General features: G+C 47.6%; 6 protein-coding genes across 6 annotated transcripts; 4 read left to right on the top strand and 2 right to left on the bottom strand.

Moving 5' to 3' along the window:
• Positions 1-383: 383 nt before the first annotated feature.
• On the top strand, positions 384-3,903 carry EDB91DRAFT_1080251 (uncharacterized protein; the record flags this gene model as incomplete). Its single annotated transcript, XM_041315200.1, has 13 exons — positions 384-636; positions 694-915; positions 967-1,100; positions 1,141-1,171; positions 1,231-1,330; positions 1,384-1,586; positions 1,637-2,062; positions 2,120-2,172; positions 2,318-2,357; positions 2,409-2,585; positions 2,638-2,910; positions 2,959-3,261; positions 3,341-3,903. 13 exons carry the CDS (start codon positions 384-386, stop codon positions 3,901-3,903), a joined length of 2,778 nt encoding a protein of 925 aa, XP_041179730.1.
• Positions 3,904-4,186: 283 nt separating this feature from the next.
• On the bottom strand, positions 4,187-4,566 carry EDB91DRAFT_1120296 (uncharacterized protein). Its single transcript, XM_041318182.1, has one exon. The coding sequence runs from the start codon at positions 4,453-4,455 to the stop codon at positions 4,210-4,212; it is 246 nt and encodes an 81-aa protein (XP_041179731.1). The 5' UTR covers positions 4,456-4,566; the 3' UTR covers positions 4,187-4,209.
• A 2,228-nt stretch (positions 4,567-6,794) lies between these two features.
• EDB91DRAFT_1120303 (uncharacterized protein) lies at positions 6,795-8,230 on the top strand. Its single transcript, XM_041318183.1, has 5 exons — positions 6,795-7,188; positions 7,241-7,456; positions 7,512-7,700; positions 7,750-7,846; positions 7,900-8,230. Exons 1-5 carry the CDS (start codon positions 7,165-7,167, stop codon positions 8,040-8,042), a joined length of 669 nt encoding a protein of 222 aa, XP_041179732.1. The 5' UTR covers positions 6,795-7,164; the 3' UTR covers positions 8,043-8,230.
• Positions 8,231-11,192: 2,962 nt separating this feature from the next.
• Positions 11,193-12,761, bottom strand: EDB91DRAFT_139092 (phosphoglycerate mutase). The gene is made up of 7 exons (XM_041326194.1): positions 12,511-12,761; positions 12,423-12,452; positions 12,321-12,366; positions 12,243-12,250; positions 11,674-12,192; positions 11,532-11,624; positions 11,193-11,473 (listed from the first exon to the last, which is right to left on the bottom strand). Exons 1-7 carry the CDS (start codon positions 12,526-12,528, stop codon positions 11,357-11,359), a joined length of 831 nt encoding a protein of 276 aa, XP_041179733.1. The 5' UTR covers positions 12,529-12,761; the 3' UTR covers positions 11,193-11,356.
• A 993-nt stretch (positions 12,762-13,754) lies between these two features.
• Positions 13,755-15,488, top strand: EDB91DRAFT_1120319 (uncharacterized protein). The gene is made up of 5 exons (XM_041318184.1): positions 13,755-13,840; positions 13,896-13,927; positions 13,978-14,632; positions 14,684-14,890; positions 14,980-15,488. Exons 2-5 carry the CDS (start codon positions 13,915-13,917, stop codon positions 15,311-15,313), a joined length of 1,209 nt encoding a protein of 402 aa, XP_041179734.1. The 5' UTR covers positions 13,755-13,840; positions 13,896-13,914; the 3' UTR covers positions 15,314-15,488.
• An 84-nt stretch (positions 15,489-15,572) lies between these two features.
• EDB91DRAFT_1246158 (uncharacterized protein) lies at positions 15,573-17,299 on the top strand (the record flags this gene model as incomplete). Its single annotated transcript, XM_041322621.1, has 9 exons — positions 15,573-15,693; positions 15,745-15,849; positions 15,911-15,987; positions 16,044-16,177; positions 16,233-16,395; positions 16,464-16,519; positions 16,567-16,923; positions 16,974-17,047; positions 17,100-17,299. The coding sequence occupies 9 exons, from the start codon at positions 15,573-15,575 to the stop codon at positions 17,297-17,299; spliced, it is 1,287 nt and encodes a 428-aa protein (XP_041179735.1).
• Between the last annotated feature and the right edge of the window lie 533 nt (positions 17,300-17,832).

Genomic DNA, 17,832 nt, shown 5'->3' on the forward strand with positions numbered 1-17,832 from the left:
GAGATTGGTTATCTGTGATATTACAGACCAACTGAGAACCTGTGAAGTTTGTAAAGTTCATGAGTGTGTCAAAATTTGTGGTTCAACTGTACCAAAAAAAAGGAATCCAGAGCTTGGTATGTAGCCGAAGTGACGTTCCATCACTAGTGTGCAATTATGAGAGGAATCTAGAGTAAATGGGTCGCAGGAGATTGTCATTTATGTGTTGAGTGAGCAACGGAGGAGAGCAACAGCACATTGACAGACGTCATACTCAATACAACTCATCCAAATAAGGCAAGTTACATGTCGTCTGCAACATCACCAACTTCAAGTACAATCCAGATGCCGGACTCATCTATATCTACTATGCCTTCGGTGCTTAGAGAACATGCTCCCGTATCATGGAATTATCTTCTGCTCAGCTTACTGCACTCCAACGTGCTCAGTCCATCTTACATGATGTTGGGCTGTCTCCTCATGATCTCGATGATCACTCGCAAGCTTCAAGATCTCCATCATCATCATCTTACTCTTCCCCAGCTGCACCTACTACACCTCTCCCATTGTCTGCTCCAGATCCATGCTCTGCTATTCTTGCAGCCCAATATATCCCACCTCCTGCACGATCCTTCACGCCAGATGAAATCTCTGCTGGTGCTCATCATATCAATTGACAGTCGATAGTGCACACAATTATCAATCACCCACCAGGTGCCATCATTGAGTATCCTCAAACCGGCTCGTCAAAGGACAATGTGATTGCCCATATCTTTACCCTTGCTCGTGACACACACACAACAGAGTTTGACCTTCCGCAATTCAACTTCCAGTACTCACTCGGTGATGGTCATGGTGGTCTGAAGGGTGTCCAATGTTACCTGCTCCATGATAATGCGGGTCAGCCAGTGCGCTGTAAAAAGCTCTCAACATCATGTAAGTCTGCGAAGTTTTTCTAATTTGTATTTGCTGACCGCATCTTTGCAGGTAAAGGACTCAAAACTTGCTCCGCACGGTTGGATGGTTTTTTCAATACTATCCACTCTTATATGAATCGCTCGCATGTTTCAGAACTCATTGCTCCCCCATTCCTTCCATTTGAGGACAATGCAAAACACGAAGTTTTTCTCAAGACTTTTGCTTTTTTTTGCTCCCTTGCAGAGCATGGCTGTGCATTTATGGCCAGTCCGGAGTGCGTTGGCGTGGATCATGATGATACTGATGACATCAGGATGATGAGTACTGTTACAGACAATGAACAAGGTGCTGCGCAGCACTCATTGCCAGGTGCTGATACCTGTCGAGGTAAACTTGTGATGCAAGTTGACAAATTCAACTGGCACTACATCCAGTGAGTGGTTTCCCTTTATTTTCTCATTACTGCACAGCTAATAAACATTTTAGATGTCAGTTGCGCTCACGAGATGATCTGTCCCACCTGATTCTCTGCAACCTGCAAGAGTTCGATACTGGCTACCTGCAGGCCCTCCTTGATGATGATAAAGTAGTCATTGCGTCTCATGAACAAGATGTGAGAGATAATGGATATGGCCCACTCATTCCTTGTCATTTTGTTGCCTCCCTGTCTCAGCAAAAACAACTTTGCCGTGAGCATTATCATTTTCGTTATAGACCCAATGTCTGATGGTTTCCATAGCACATTGGCATCAATCCAATGACGGAACATTGGCACGTGGAGCGTTACTTAAATGGGAGCACCGTTGTACTGCAAAATTTGATATCTATGTACCTGAGGACTTACCTGCATGCCCCCAAGTTGCTGTTGTTTGTCGTAACCCCCATTCACACCCACCACCGGCACCCATCAAAACTCCGCCTCTGCTTGTTGATCTTTTTCAGACTCTTCTACTAGATATGGACTGGCAGCTTGCTGATGCAACTCCACGTCGGATTGTTTTGGACTCGGGCTTCATGAGAGGACTTTGTATAGCATTAGGATGGGTAGCAGACCGAAGCCCTTGTCTTTCCGATATTCATCCATTGCTTGCCAACCTTGATCATGTCCGGCGTCTAATCAATGTTTTCCACTTCGAAAAGTATCCCCTTGGTACTGGTTTTGAAGGTAACATCAATTTCATATCACTGTGTCATAAAAAAATTGACCGAAGGAATCATCTAGGTGCAAGGCTCCTAGTGGATGAAGAAAACAAACAGTCGCGAGAACAACGCTATGTTCGCTGTGCAGAGACCTACACTCTCACGGCAAAGACTGAATTTCATCTTGTTATTTGTATGACAAGTAACATGTCTCACCGTCTCTTGGGTGCAAAACGCATCTCAATCGACACATCTTTCAAGTGCCTTCATGGACTGGCAGGAATTTGAGATTGAAGCATGGGATAGCGAACATATGCGATGTAAGTTATTTGTACTGTAAGTATCAGTCAGCTATACTGAATAATCATTAGCTGTGATGGGTGCAAGAGCTTTCACAACATCTCAAAGTGCCCAAGCACACTTAATTCTCTTCCGGCATATTTTTGAGATTGCTGAAGAAGATACAGGACTATCGGTGTCCTTCCAACACATTCACGGCACAGGGTATGAGTCTGTTGTTGCCGACGGACACATGGGGCAGGGACTAGGTGAATTGTCTGTTCGTTGTGGCATTTTTAATCCTCATTGTTGAAAACTCAGGTCTCGGGATGTTCTGCGTCGAACTCTGTAAGAATAATAACACGTTCTGTGTTTACGAAAAACAATGTCTGCTCCATGACCTGGATCCATATGCTCACTTGCGTCGTTTCTACCGTGTTTGTGTCACTCACTTCAAGCGCAATGTTCAGGCACTCCGAACCTATGTGTCAAGTGAGGTATATTCTGCAATGTTGAGTTTAGCATCTTCGGAGCCACATCCGGACATCAACAAGACACTAGCAACCATCTGCGGCGGTGGGAGGAAAGCTCAAGGTAAATTTTACCAGTGATTTTTCAAGCTCAGCACTGACATGCACGCAGCTTGGTTGAAGGATAAATTAGAAACAAATAAATTTGTGCTTGCTGCAATATACCGCCCAGCGAGCCTAATACCCGAAGTCATTTGGAGAGCCTGTCCATCGACTACAAACGGCAATGAGCAAGCCCATCACAGTGCAAATCGTGATGGTGTTAATCTCACCCTTCTTGGTGGCATCATGCGGGGTCGCGACTTTGATGAGCGTGCTGCACAAAGTATGGAAGTCCATACATCCTTGGGTATCAACACCCGCGATCAAGATGCTACACATGTCCGCCGTGCCACAAGATCTATTGTTCGACAAGGTAATATCACATTCTTTGTCCCAGTTTCTATTCAAGTCTGACATGCTGTTAGCTCTCATTCAACGGCGTTGAGCCACAGTTGCAATCGCTAAGGATGCACCTTCAAGACCGAGCAATGCCACGCACATCTTGATCTCGGCATCAGAAAACCAAAATATGGCACTGCCATCACTGCATGCAGGCCTTGTTCAATATGCACTGTGCCCATCGCATACGCTCGAGTCTGCAATGCAATCCGACGTGACTGGAACACCAGAAATTTGGCCAAGATGGACAGCTACAACACTCCCACTGCCACCACCACAATATCATGCTGAGGGCAAGCTTCCGCTGAGTCATTTCAGCACCCTCACAGGCGCACTCGATGACAGTAAGCCTAGTAATGTTACTTTAATCACTGTCTCGTCAAGAAGGGCACGTACCATAGCACCACTGCCCTCAACATACATCAGCACACTCCAGTATGCGTTGACACCTGGTGCGAACATTGTTGACTACTGGCCATCACCAAAAGTCATCAGCAACTCAAACACAGACACGTGTAAGAGCAACCCACCAGCATCCGAGGGGCACCGCATCCGGATTCCACTATCACAGTTCAGCACCCTAACTGGAGCTCTCGAGGAAGGATGGGTATCTTGAAAGGATGCGGAAGGATTATGCTGACGATGAAGGTGTGATTGATGAGATAGAGGTAAAGGGAGGAGCGAAGTTGCAATACATTTATACCTTAGTGACAACCATTAATAAATCGCACATCGATCACACAATATATTATCGAACTTACCTAGTGACAGCCGTCAATGTTTTGCAGCTGACCATCCTAACAACATACTCTTGCACTGACACTAGTAACAGCCATCAACGTGTTGCAGCTGATCATCTGAACAAAGTGTTATCACACTCTTCACAGCAGAGTTGTAGTGGAGCAAACAGTAATATATTGCATTAACAGTACATTGAATAAGAATAAATGAAGCGATGTAGAAGATAACACAAAGACGAGCACAGACTGAAGGACAGTGACAAGCAAAGATGATCATGTGGGCTGAAGGACAAAGACAAACGACGATGATGAAGGGCCAAGGGACAAAATAAGATAAGGTAAGGAAAGGGAACAAAACAACACCACGAGAGAAAAACAGAGGGACAATGAACATGACAAGAGAAGGGCAGGGAGAACGTTGACAACATTGAGGGTCAATACACACCATGGAGAACAGCGATGGAGACAAGCGCAGACAAAATGGGGGGAGAAATGCAGACACTGATGATGGTTGCGGTTGAGGTATAAATACAAGTAGGCGATGCCATCAATCTCACCATTAACGTTGTGTATCTGTCGCTATCGGTGGTCTCTGGGGTCTTGAACCCTGTGAATGCCGTGAGGGTGTTCGGACTTTTTTTCTGAGGTGGTTGAGGAACCGAGCTAGCTCGGAGTCATAACAAGGTGCTACAAACTCAACTGACAGCGTTATTGAGTGGCAGTTTATTTGCCAGTTTATTTCATACACGAAGTTGTCGGAGTGAACTGAGAGTGATTGTGATGCCGAGCAGCCGAAGTACGATTGATGAGGAGCAAAAGTATACCAGCATCGAGTATGAGTGACTACTGGAGCGAAGACGGACAACAGAAGCTCGCACTCGAGCTTGCTTCATGGGACCACATCTCTCTTTTGCAAACCCCCGATATTCTCGTACAAAAATAAATGGACTTACAGCATAGAATTTCTTGCAACAGTAGTAAGCAAAAGGATTCCGCAAAGGCTTGTCTTGGAGTCTGATATAGCTACCATCCCCTATGCCAATACAGCCGGGAAAACCCCACTCGTCCATTGCATCAGACAACTGCTGACGTCGGACAGGACCAGGCCATGTCAGGAATCGAGAGCGAAGGCGGCGAAATGCCATGCACACACGTTCAGTGTAAAGATAAACAGTTCCTTCAGCAATTGCCACGACAGACGCTGTTTTCAGTGCATTTTCGGCACCTACACGACATAGAAATGTGCAATGAGCTGATCCCCGGAGTCTTTCGCCTCAGCAAGAAGCACAACTGCGAGAGTTTCCAAGAGTTTCGTAGTAGATTCTCTCTCGCTGATCCGTTGGTGCTGACGTCGACGTCGTTGTCGATGCACTGAGCTATCACGCGCCATGAGTGTTCATTTGCAGAGTCTCTCAGCAAGTCGGTCGGCGGCTCCTATTTCAATCTCCGCAACACGAATGCACGTCAAACCTTACTTGACAGTTTATTCCAGTTTATTTCGTCCTGCTCGCTCAAAAAAATAAACTGGCGAAATAAACTGTTATTGAGTAGGGTTTTTGCCGGCTGCAGATACCTTCATGACGATGCCCAACAACATACATGCGCCAGCATAGCATACCGAAATGAAATGACGTGAAGGGCCGCAGTGCACGGAGACCTGGAAAGAGTGGGTTATTATTATTACTGTACAGCTATGTGTGAAAAGGTTGACAGTACGCGCGTGACTTGAATGCATTAGGATTTTTTTAAAAAAAGATCCACAGCTATCCGGTACTTGTCAGAAAATTTTCGTCGAAGATGGAAGACAAGGTGAGACTAATCCCCGACTCTACGAAGTAGAGCTGATCACGAGCAAATTGACGGTCCAGCACTGGATTACCTAGCAGAGAGCTTGCACGACGTTTCGCCACTGTGCGGAGTCCTGGTAAGCGTTGCCGAGCGGGATTCAAAAGGACTGCAAATTTCTCACCTGAGGACCGTCAATTTTCCAGTCCGAACGTGCTGATCCCACGCGCACAAAGCGTGCGGTTCTCCGCGAAATTCTGACAGCTGCAGCTTCGGGTCGAGAAATTGACGGTCCCAACTCCGCTCGGGTTTACAGTCCCAATGCCAGCAGCCACAAATTCGCGGCAACCGTCCTGGCAGCGTGCTCGCCTCGCCGGCACTTGCCATACATTCTCAGGCATTTTCTCGTGCTCATCCTGACCTCCGAGACACATTTTATTGAGTCTAGATACTTCATGAATATATCTTTTCGCCCATCTCAGGACTGTACATCAGTGGGACATTTCGAACTATATAGTTCTACGTAGCAAGCCGAAGCGCAGTAGCAAAGCCCTGCTACAGTAGTAGTCGAATGCTACAGGAGCTCGGGTAGCACGTCGTAGCAAATCAAACTAAACCATTTGAAGTTAAAACTATAATTTTGACGGAACAAGTCCCGGAGCCAGTATGGAGGCTTTAGTCCTTTCAGCTACTACTGGCTGCTACAAGCTGCTACAAGTCGCTTCGCTCGGCAGTGGGTTTCCTGATGTACTTCCAGGACTGCAAACCCACCAAAAGGACCGTCAATTTTTCACACGAAGAATCTTGCATTGCGGATGCAATACGGCTAAATTTCCGACATGTGTTGTTTGGCTGATTGTCTGGCAGACATTATGTGGCGTGTAATGATGCGCCTTGGGAGCCAGCCGTGCTCTGCACCGTCGGTATGACATCAGTGAGAGATTGCCACCTGATAAGTGACGGAGACTGGCGAGGGCCCACAGCGACAGCAAAGCATATATACAACGCGAGGCCGTCATGCATGACAGAGTTTGCGAGGGATAGCATATGACCGGCATGTGAAATAATAATTTGGGTCCGAGAGTCGGGGATTGGTGCTAGCGCTGCTGCGATTGATAAGATCATTGATGCATATGATACGTTCCACATAGCTGTAACAGCCAATCATAATCAGACCTTGATCGGACGCAGGTCCTGGTCCGCAGGATGATCCAGTTCGCGTTCTATTGACAATACTGTCATTTCTATAATCACAACTCAAGCGCCTCATTTCGAACATCCGATAAAAGAGTGCTCAGCATGTCGAGATGCACTAATCCATCTGTACTCTTCTCTTTGACGTTGCGCTCGTTATGGCCGTACTCTATTTCCCGAAGGTTTGCGCTTTGAAAACATAGAAAGACTCGCTGTATGACTAAACTACGGCAGACTTTCAACATCAATTGGTCTTCCGATGAAAGAACGCTAACCGAAGAAACACTCCCCCAAGCCCTTCGTGACACGTCCTCTTTAACCAGAGTACTCTGTTTCCTTGCTTTGGGGCGCCCCGATCTTGAAGGCCATTGGGAGGCGCTGCAATCCGAAGACGCGTTCGAGATCGTGAGGGGCAGGCTATGCACTATCCTAACCAACACTATCACCGCAGTAAGTCGTTCAACTCTCTACGAGTTTAAGCTAGCGCTGACGTACTCCTGAAAAGGCGGGCCTGCTTCTCGCAACGAGTGGCGTTTTCGTAACCACAAACTCACCTGTGCTATATCTCGACTACACCTCACCTGCCCCTTATTTTTTGCTCTTCATATCACTCATGCTCGCCATGATTGCAATGTTGATATCTGGCTTGAGCATGATCCGCTGGCTACACACCGATCGGCAGTGGACTCGAGAAGTAAGTGTTATCTTCGCTTTACCGACTACATCCACTGACATCTCATCAGCAACTCATACCAGGCGGCTATTTCCTGTTGTCCTACCTGTTATCAATAATCATGCCCATGTTCTTTGTTGGCTTGTCCCTGAATTGTTTCATTTTTGGTGAGTTGCTACATCAATGCCGCGCTCTGTGTCCTCACGTATTTCATCCGCAGCGATGTTGATAGCAGGATTTTATTCCCAAAACACGGTCTGCTACACCCTCACCGCGGTCTGGCTGGTCATATACGTCGTCAGTATTGGCACAATATCGATGGAATTCATGTGGAAGTATGCGAAAAGCCTCAAGTTACGTTGATCTAGATACCGTCAGGATTTTTTCTTTTGCTTTCTTTCTTTTTTTTTTTTTTACCCCACTGAACCCCATGGCGTTTGTTGGATGTACATTAAGTTATAGCTCAGCACCACGGAGTGGATGACACCCCGGCCGAAACTGCTCAATTGTATCAGTAGAAATATTTAGATGTCTTTACATCGAATCAATCAGATCACCTTCCGTCCCTGCTTCCCATGCGTACTCCGAAAGTCCGACACATCATAACACGGTGTACACCGCGGTCCGCGTATTTCTACATTATTATTTGGTTGGAAAGATGGGTCATGCTGAACTCAAAGCGGAGGGGTCAGATGTCGACGGGGTGAGCAGCCGAAGCGTGGAAATGTACAGACAAGCCCCAAGTTGCTTGCTCAACTTCAGGCTTTTAAAGCGAGTTTAGGCGAGCGGCGCACGACGCGGGAGCTAGTAGAATAAATATATCTCAGGCTCTATGAAAAGACCTCGTAAGAGCGGGTAAAGTACCTAGTAGAATAAATATCTAATGGTATGTTAGCTCTATAGAATAACGCGAAAAATATGAGACTTACATCTCAGGCTCTATGAAAAGACCTGAGATGTTCTAACGACTCGATCGGTTTTTTATAGTACGGATAGGATAGATAAGTAGATAAGTAAATTGTCTGTAACATAGAGATATATGTTCCAATATTGACGAGCCTCGGCTGACGTCAATGCGTCGCCTCGTCGTACTCACTGGTTGCGCTCGTACTGTTTCACTCTCATCTTCTACGGTCCGTCTTCCGTTTCTTTCACTTCACCAGATTCCAACAGTTTTATCAACTTTAGGGACAGAGTCAACTCATGGAGCTACAATACCACCTCACCCTGGGGGAATAATGCATTAACAATTGTAATGGCTAATGAATTAATTTTTAATCTTAGTAAGAGGGGGTTAGAGGGGGTTAGATGTTAGAGGTTTGTTAGAGGTTAGATGCTAGAGGTTAGAGGTTAGAGGGTTAGTGGTTAGTGGTCAGTGGTTAGGTGGTTAGTGGTTAGTTAGGGTTAGCTAGGATTATATTCTGCCTCGTGCCTCGGAGGTTAGATGTTATGTAATGTTATGTGAGAGGTTGCTGATAGTTACAATGGTTAATGCAATACATTTGTCCTGTAACTATCATGCATTTAATGCATTATAACTACAGGATAGCCTGACAGTACTACTCTCCAAGGAGCTCTTCTAGGATACATACAGTGCGACCGATTACCAACCTGGGCAGGTGAAGTACCTGGGTGTTGCCGAGGCACAAATTCGGCTGCGAGATGACAACCGCATCCGGCAGATCGAATCTGCTGCCAAGTATGATGCATGATGAGCCGAAGCGTGCGGAGAGCTCTCGGGTGCTCAAAGCCTCTGGTTTGAGTGGTGTTACCCGATACATGATTATGCGTGTGTACAGCAAACAACAAATCTCATGTTCGGTCAGAGTCCGAGGCAGAGTTTCGTAAATTTGCGACATACCTACCATCACATATCCATTAGTACAACGCTCAAAGAATCCACAGTTTCGTCCTGTTACTTTCGTCTGACTCGTTTAGTGTTCCTTGTCGTTTTCCCGGGCAAGGTTCCAAGGTGACAGGGCTGGAGCTCAACTTTCAAGCAAGATTTCTGCTAATGCAGTCGATGCTTCAGTATCGGCTTCCGGAACACTGGGAGTCAGAGATGGAAGCAGTTCAGAGAGGATTGTTGCACATCAGGCTTTCACACTGGTGATTCAATTCCATGTAATGTTAGTGCAAGTAACTACATACTTCACACTAAAAATCAAGCACGCAGTCACTGGAGTGGCGTCATACTATGATCATTATTCGTGATATCCGAAACATTGCCTGACATGTACCTCATGACGAGCTCCGAAGTGAGTGAATGCCATGGACGGTACGATCCACGATCGAGCTCTAGATCTACTGAGTTAGGTAATGTATAACTAAAGGAACGGATCGAGCTGCGGTATATGGGCGGTGCCTACTCAGTTGACCGTACATGCAGTAGATGCCAGTAGATGCCATAGAATGATCACGGTGTCTTTTAGTCTTATAATTAAGCAAGGGCTTTCATTGGTGGAGAAGCTCTCATCAGATAAAGTGATCTGAGAGGACATCGGATAAGTGATCTGAGAGGACATCGGATAAGTGATCTGAGAGGACTCGATGAGCAGTTTGAACTTAGATTGCCCAGAGTGTATTTTCTCACACCGATAATCTGTCACAGCCCCTCGGGCCCCGGGCCTCACACAATTCCCAACAACGTCCTTCATCTGCGAATGATCCATTTTTCTCGCTTGTCAAAAAGAAGTTTGATGCTTACGGTGAGCGCTAGCTTACGGCGATGGTGAGAGTACGTGTTGCGCATTGGACCGTCGCAGCATCTGAGAGACGGCCTAGTTTACGTTCACATTTGAAGCTTTCTTCAGCCATAAGGGTGCACTCTCATTGGTGGAGAGGTACTTAGGCGACAGTGTCCCTGAACTATCCCAAAAATATCGCTCTGAAGTGTCTCTCAAGATGAGTCCAGACATAGATGAGGCACCACAATATTCCTCGTAGAAAGGACTACATCGTTACAGTGTAGAAAGCAAGTTGTTTGTACTATTAGTATATACTACTGCAAGATTATCGCATGGCCTACTAGTAACAGAGTCCAGACACTGTTCCTTGATAATCGGTCTCAACATAACCAAACTGAGCGTTTACGAACGCAGACCTGAGTTAACCAGAACAAAACCCTTGTAAGCGTCTTGCGAGCGGGTTACAAGACCATTTCTGCAAATTCGCATTTTTAGATGTTGCTCCGCATCAGGGCTATATGTGCAAAATAACAAGTCAGGTTATAACATCTAGGTTATCCTTCCTGCAGTTAGTGATTCTGTCTCTCGTGCCAGTTGTCGTTATTCCTGAAGTCACTGGTCCTATCTCTGCCCTCGGTGTTCCTTCTACTTGTACGCTGTAGCGTCTTTTTTCTTCCTCAAGTCACTGGTTATTTGTTGAATGGTGTGCGTTGGATACTCGAAAATTGTCGGCTGCGGCATCTTGCTTGATCTCTGTAACCTGCATCATCGTTGACTACTTGAAATCGAGCTAGCATACATGATGTATGACGGCCACCTTCACTGAGCTTCGGGCGTTTCTATTTTGCGTTTTCGTTCAGCAGAACTGATTTCTTCCCGTAATCATAGAGCTCTCAGCTGGTAATAGCCTGCGGGGATCTCTGGAGTCAGATTCTCGTGGTATCCGAAATGTATGTCTAATTATAAGCTCTCTCCCAAGCTCTCCGACATCTATACCGACTTCCCACCAGACGTCTGCGCAATAGCTTCTGCCTCGTTCGGGTTCCTTACATCCACCACCCCTCCACCCTGAATCGCTTTCATGCCATCAAGTGGGCCTCCATCGAGCTGTCAATCATATAGTTATCAGCTACTGCAGCCAATATCACAAACAAAAGCAACGCACGAGGCCCTCAAGGTGATCCGCCCTGCCCTCGTTCGTTACCGTTACTTCTACAGGAGGAACCTCGCCGTTCGCAACTTCCATCGGTCCCCCGCCCTACACCGTTCATGAGAAAGATATCGGCATCAAGGCCCGCCACACTCACTTGAGCCCGCACCTCTACCCTCACCCACGCCGTATTAACCATAGGTCCCTTCCGCTTCCACGTCCCCCCTCCCAACCGCACAATCGCACCCACAATTTCCGCAATACACAACCCATGACTTACAAGCGCAACATGCTCATCCTTCCCCGTCCTCGCGACGCTCACCACATGTGGAAGCACCACCTCCCTCACCGCCCGCTCACCCCTCCTCGTCAGGTCCGCCGCTGACTCTCCACCAGGAAACGCTATCTCTCTCTCGCTCTCGTACAAGATCGGGTACTTTTCTTCTTCGAAATGAGCTTCGAGGGTCTTGCCTGGCTCTCGTATGCATGTACGATGTCCTTCAGCAGCGCCAAAGCTTCGTTCTTTGATAAGCGCGATGGAGAAATCGTGAGGCGGCTTGGGTAAGGGCTGTGCCTCGAGTACTGCTTGGGCTGTGTCTCGTGCGCGGGGTAGAGGAGACCCGTAAATCTTGGTGAATTGTGTGTTTGCAAAGTAGGCGCCTACGGCGCGTGCTTGCTGTTACGGGCTTAGCTTGGGCTGAAGGGAAGCGGACGAATTTCGCTTACCTGTGCCCCTGGTCAGCCAGGATTAGTTATAATGCTCGGCAGCTCGCTAGAAGGGCACGTATTCGAACTACCACTGACCTCTTTCCGTGAGAGGACATTCTGTGCAGCCCGACCAGAGAGCTTGCTGCAATCATTTGAGATCAGTGAGTATCATACATCAGACCACTGGTTCAGTCTTACCACATTGTGTGTGGACTCTCCGTGTCTAATCTACGTGTACCGGTCAGCTTAATGGCAGAAAGATCTCGTAGACATGGCGTGGGCGTACCAGTGTCACTGTCAGCATCTTGTCTGATCAGAGGATGCTGGTGGTATCAGACACTGATCGATCCGATCCGATCAACATCGCAGGGTTACAGAAATGAATTGACTCGTCGCGTCGGAGCATAAATTTGACACTGGCGCGCACTTTGTATCATGCCCCATTCAGACGTTCTTCATTATGATGGTTTATATTTAGGATGACTGTAGTACGAGGACAAGCCTTCGACCTTTAACAAGGTAAGCTTACCCCTGGTCAGAGAACGAAAAAAAAAGTCCCTTTCAAGAGCCGCAAGTCCCCTTTGAGGTGGTGGATGAAAGATGGAGGCGACTAATCACCTCGTGTAAGCCCCGCGCCAACCCCGCGCCTACAATTCTATCAGACGCTCAAATCGTATTCCCGGCCCCACAATACGGGCCAGAGGAAATCTCGGAGGACTCAAACATCGACGAGACCGCGAGCATAAAGTGACACGGAAAAGGGCTGAATGCTCACCGAAAATAAGTAGTAACCTCGTGGGGCATGATACCACGGGAACTAAACATATCCCGGAACATGTATATGTTATTCGTTTCGTGCAATGGAAACATCCAGGATGAAAACATAGTCCCACGAAACTGACACCCTGTATTATTGATAGAGCTAGCTTGGGTCTCGTACAGGCTAAAAGGACAGGCCATGATGATGAGCTAATTGTACCCGTTCAATGTACTGGGTCGAGGCAGTGTCGAGGCGAGTATTGTCCGCGCAAGTCGATGTGCTATGAGGTGGGAAGCCGTTCAGTCCGACACGAAGACGACGAAGCGAAAAAGCGAGAAAGGTGGAGAAGGCCCATACACCCGGCTATGGGGATAAAATCTCTGCATCACTGGGACGAGCCCCAGCAGTATTTGGAGTAGGAATAAGGGAGTTGTATGAACTTGACTGTCTCCTTTCGCAGTTTGTTTCAGAATCGGGAACCACGGAGGGCACCCGTCGGGGTGGTAAGGTCGGTCACTGGCCTATGTGTGTCTGTGCAAAAATAGAGTAAGCATGGTTCTGCTAAATGCGTAGTTAGTTAAAGATGAAGGGACACACACAGACAATCATTAATCATAGTCTATCGTAGTTTGCGCCTGATTTCTTTGTTGGTAATTTTGCTGAAGCGCTCAGCAGATATTCCACTGCTAAATCACTTTGCCTGAGGGTAATTTGACAGCGTCAAAAGTCATTCTTCTTGTTGACGGTCGTTCCTAACCGACAACTTTGTAGAAGGACAACAAACAAGGATCAACACAAGATATTCGTCGTCGACCAGCCAGACCGCAAAACATCAGAAACCGTCAAACCAGTCGCCGTAAGTTTTCTCGTCTTCGCCGCGTCTAATATCATAATAATAATGAAGTTTATAGCAGTTATTCTCCACTCATAATGAACCGACCAGGTGTGTTCCCAGCTTATTCTGGCGCCATTGTTACACTTAGTTCCGCCCAGGTCAACCACCACAGCGACCACCAAGTCTTGCTCCTCCAGCTGGTTTGTCGTCGCAGTTTCGCTCTCCGTACCCAACGTCACAGTATCCTTTACCACAACGGAGTTATCCAACGCCAACCCTTCAGCAACAAAATGCACACCGAACGCCTGCCATTGCACCAGGTTCTACCGTCACAAGTTATGCAACGCAGGCAGGGCAGAGTGGGTCAGGAACTGCAGGTGCAGTGGCGCAGAGCAGAGACTTTGGCCCTGATGATTTCCCAGCGCTGGGAAGTCAGGCAGGTCAGCAGCCACTAAGCGGCCAGAACCCATCCCAGTCACAGAATCCACCGCCAGGAACTGATCTTAGCGCACCGCCCGGTGTACCACCTCCAGGAGTAAGCCCTCATGTGTCGAACGGAACGCATCATATACATCCACATCAGCACAACGCGCACCCACAGCTGCATAACCCACAACCGACGCATAACCCTCTTGTGCAAGCTCACCATCATCCACAGACGCCCGCACAGCAGGTGCTAATGTCTGCAGCCGACCGGTGGGGGCTCCTTGGCCTACTCGCAATGATAAAGAATGCTGGTGTAGATGCAGATGGAGGTCTGAGCAGCGTTGGTACAGATTTGGGTTCAATGGGACTCGACATGGGTTACGAGGGGTATGTCATGCATTACTAGACGATCGACCGTTTTCGCTCATGTTATGAAAGAAACCTGTATTCGACATTTGTTACGCCGTGGGCAGATCAATCTGCGGCCCATAGCGTTGAACCTGATTTTCATCTGCCTCCGTGTTACAGCGCTCAACCGCCCGCATTAGGACCAGTCAAAGCTGGAGCTTTCAGTGATGAGACGCTGTTTTTCATGTTCTATTCAAGTCCGAGGGATGCACTACAAGAAATTGCAGCGCAAGAATTGTAGGTCTTCCTATCTCAGCAAACTTTCGATACGTTATACCGTGCTGTTTGGCTACCTTGTGAATTCGAACTGACTTGTGACTTTACAGGTGGAATCGTAATTGGCGATACCACAAAGACCTACGGATTTGGATAACGAAAGAAAGCGGCAGCGCTCCATCGTCAAAAATCCCAGGTGGCGAAGCAGGAACATACACGTGGTGGAATCCCGACGACTGGTGCAAAGAACGTAAAGAGATGAGCGTACGCTATGCAGACCTCGAGGAGAAGACCGTCCCAGCATTCGTGATGGGACCAGGCCTAGTATTGGCACAACCTGGTCAAAACGTACCTGGTCAGCAGCAGGCGCAGGGTGCCGCAGGGCAACAGGGAGGAGGAGTACAGTCAGTTGGGCAAGCTAGGATGCAGATGGCGGGTATCTAGGCTGGAGTGATGACCTTATCATCGTATTCGATTTCGCAACGATGTGCGCTTACCCCCGTATTTTAAGTTCTACTTCATCGCCATTCTTTCGAAGTGAACGATTGTATCTGTGATTCTGTATACTCTTGAACTCGCTCTTTCCTTTTGTTCAAGTGAACAATTGGTCACCTGACGCAAAAACGATTACGTAATCTAATTCAAGGACTTCCCGAAGAACTGTAAAAGCTGGCTAAGGAGATTCGGGAGAATACTGCCCTTCATGCTGTCCCGATCACTATTCCGAGCAACCACTTTACTTTCTCGTGGTTCGAGCTTGAGGAAGGCATTTTCAACGAGTAACCTCGGTCCGAACCATGACCTCCTCCAGATGCTGTCACAAAGTGAGTTCTTAAAGTTTAGGCTGTAAAGAGAATACTCAACCCCCAACGCAGATTTAGAGCACGAAAACTCCAGTCCGAATAGAAATGCCTACAAAGTTCGAGCGTTTGCACGAGCTATCGAGGCTATTGGCGCGCTAGGAGGAGCCTGTGCGGAATGTAGCTGAGGTGAAAAAGGTGAGAACTATCCACTACAGACCGCGAGTTCAGTATTGACTAGCGGACTGTATTCAGCTAAAAGGCGTAGGCGTTGGAATCAGCAACAGGATAGACGCGTTCTTGTCGGGTAAAGAATATGTCCGTAGGTGTTGTGCAGTCTCCCAAGTGTCCATGGGTTTCATGCGTGTCTCCAGGACCCGGAAGCTACTATCCAGCCTTCTGAAGGGAGCTCTAAGGTCACATCGCCCAAGGCAAGAAAAACTCTTGATACTGAGGAGAAGCGAAGGAAAATGATAGTTCGGTCATTGACATCCGTCTCTGGCATTGGGTACTGTACATTCATTCGCTCTGACATTGGTTTCTGACAAATTGCATGAATATAGTGCAACGACAGCGAAGGCCCTCATCGACGCAGGCTGTACATCCGTCGCTGACCTGAAGAAATCGAAATACTTTGGCATGCTAAGTCCCTCGCAGCAAATCGGTGCGCGATACTACGAACACTTTGAACGACCCGTCGAGAGAAGTCAAGCCGAACTACTCGCTGTACGTCATCATTTTTTTTCTACTCAAAATGACATTCCATTGGTTCCTTTGGACTCATCAAAGTCTAGAAATTTATCTCGGAGAACATCTCTTGTAAATTTGATGTTCAGCTCGTGGGCAGCCAGTAAGTGACATGCATCCTTTCCATTTCCTGTGTGTTGACCTTGATAGCCGGCGGGGTGCTCACTCATTCATGGGCGCCGACATCCTGTTGACGCACCCTTCGCATGTTCACGTGCCTACACCTCCGTTAAAGAATGGCTCGGTCACCCAGGGAAGTGGTGGGGCGCCTTTTCGCATGTCATATACAAAGCTACGCGAAACTCAGGAATCTCTTCTCTTGCGCGATGTGGTTTCCCCACTTGAAAGCCGTGGCCTCATCGCCGAGACACTGTCGGCAGGGTCTAGGAAGTGGCAGGGTGTGATACGTCTACCTGAAAATACTACAAACGGAACTTGGGAAGAACGTGCTCAACGAATCGAGCGGATCCGCGAGCAGCAGGGCCTTTATATTCTATTGGACTTGTAGTGAGTTTGATGAAGACTTTTGTTTTGAGCATTGATGTAATGGCGTGCAGCCTTGCTCCTATAAAGTCAAAGGGCGCGGCACTACTCGCGTTGACTGGGGACAAGGAGTTTAACACCGACATCCGTAATAAAGCCGCGCGACTGGGCCTGTTCCTCAATGAATTCGGCCTCTGGAGATGGACTTCTGATCCCTCACTCCGAGCAGATGCAGGAGGAAGGGTACTGGACGTTCGTAGAAGGCGAAAGCGAAGACGCTGTCCTGCGCGAACTTGGCATGAGCTATGTGGAGCCCACAAAACGCAACTTTGCGTATCTCGCTAATTCTGACTCGGACGCGTCGATAAAGGGGGGTAGGCAACGGAAGAAAGTTGCGTAGTTCTGTTTGCTACTATGATGCTCCCATGTGGGATCCAAAAGACAAGTCGGCGACACAAACTTTGGTAAGCCACGAACTTTTCGCAGTACCCTAGCATAATTTTCGTTCAAGTCTGCAATTCCTTATGTTGTGTCATTGAGAGATGCGATCAAAACCATGAGATTGGCATTCGAAAACTATGAAGTGACACGTGAAAGCAAGCATGACGTAGCGAGAACATAGTAAGTAGCAAAACAAAGACAACGAGAATCGTAAAGTGAGTGGGAGCAACGCGCATGAGTGGGACATCTACGGAAAGTTCGCTTCCGCGGACCCAATTCACGTGACTCCCATAGATAGTATCCGTAGAGAAAGCCGTCATGCTGGGCTATAATTTATTATAGATTCACGCAATCGTAATATCATGCAGACCAGCGTGGTGCAAAAGGGTGGAAATCTAGTTCAGCGCAAGTTGAATGACTTACTGCCGTGATAGCAACGGTCAGGATAGAGCAAATCCTGCCCCTCATGATCTCGAATGCAGCTACTGATTG

This window comes from Suillus paluster, assembly GCF_016628075.1.
Source record: "Suillus paluster strain FC165 chromosome Unknown EDB91scaffold_13, whole genome shotgun sequence".
NCBI lineage: Eukaryota > Fungi > Basidiomycota > Agaricomycetes > Boletales > Suillaceae > Suillus > Suillus paluster.

Coding starts and splice junctions, on each gene's coding strand:
- EDB91DRAFT_1120296 (XM_041318182.1), bottom strand. CDS start 4,455: ATGTTGTCAACGTTCTCCCTGCCCTTCTCTTGTCATGTTCATTGTCCC.
- EDB91DRAFT_1120303 (XM_041318183.1), top strand. CDS start 7,165: ATGGCCGTACTCTATTTCCCGAAG. Junction 7,189..7,240: donor CCGTACTCTATTTCCCGAAG/GTTTGCGCTTTG, acceptor AAACTACGGCAG/ACTTTCAACATCAATTGGTC. Junction 7,457..7,511: donor TAACCAACACTATCACCGCA/GTAAGTCGTTCA, acceptor ACTCCTGAAAAG/GCGGGCCTGCTTCTCGCAAC.
- EDB91DRAFT_139092 (XM_041326194.1), bottom strand. Junction 12,367..12,422: donor GAGAGTCCACACACAATGTG/GTAAGACTGAAC, acceptor AAATGATTGCAG/CAAGCTCTCTGGTCGGGCTG. Junction 11,625..11,673: donor GGGTAGAGGTGCGGGCTCAA/GTGAGTGTGGCG, acceptor TGAACGGTGTAG/GGCGGGGGACCGATGGAAGT.
- EDB91DRAFT_1120319 (XM_041318184.1), top strand. Junction 14,633..14,683: donor CTCGACATGGGTTACGAGGG/GTATGTCATGCA, acceptor ATGTTATGAAAG/AAACCTGTATTCGACATTTG. Junction 14,891..14,979: donor GAAATTGCAGCGCAAGAATT/GTAGGTCTTCCT, acceptor GTGACTTTACAG/GTGGAATCGTAATTGGCGAT.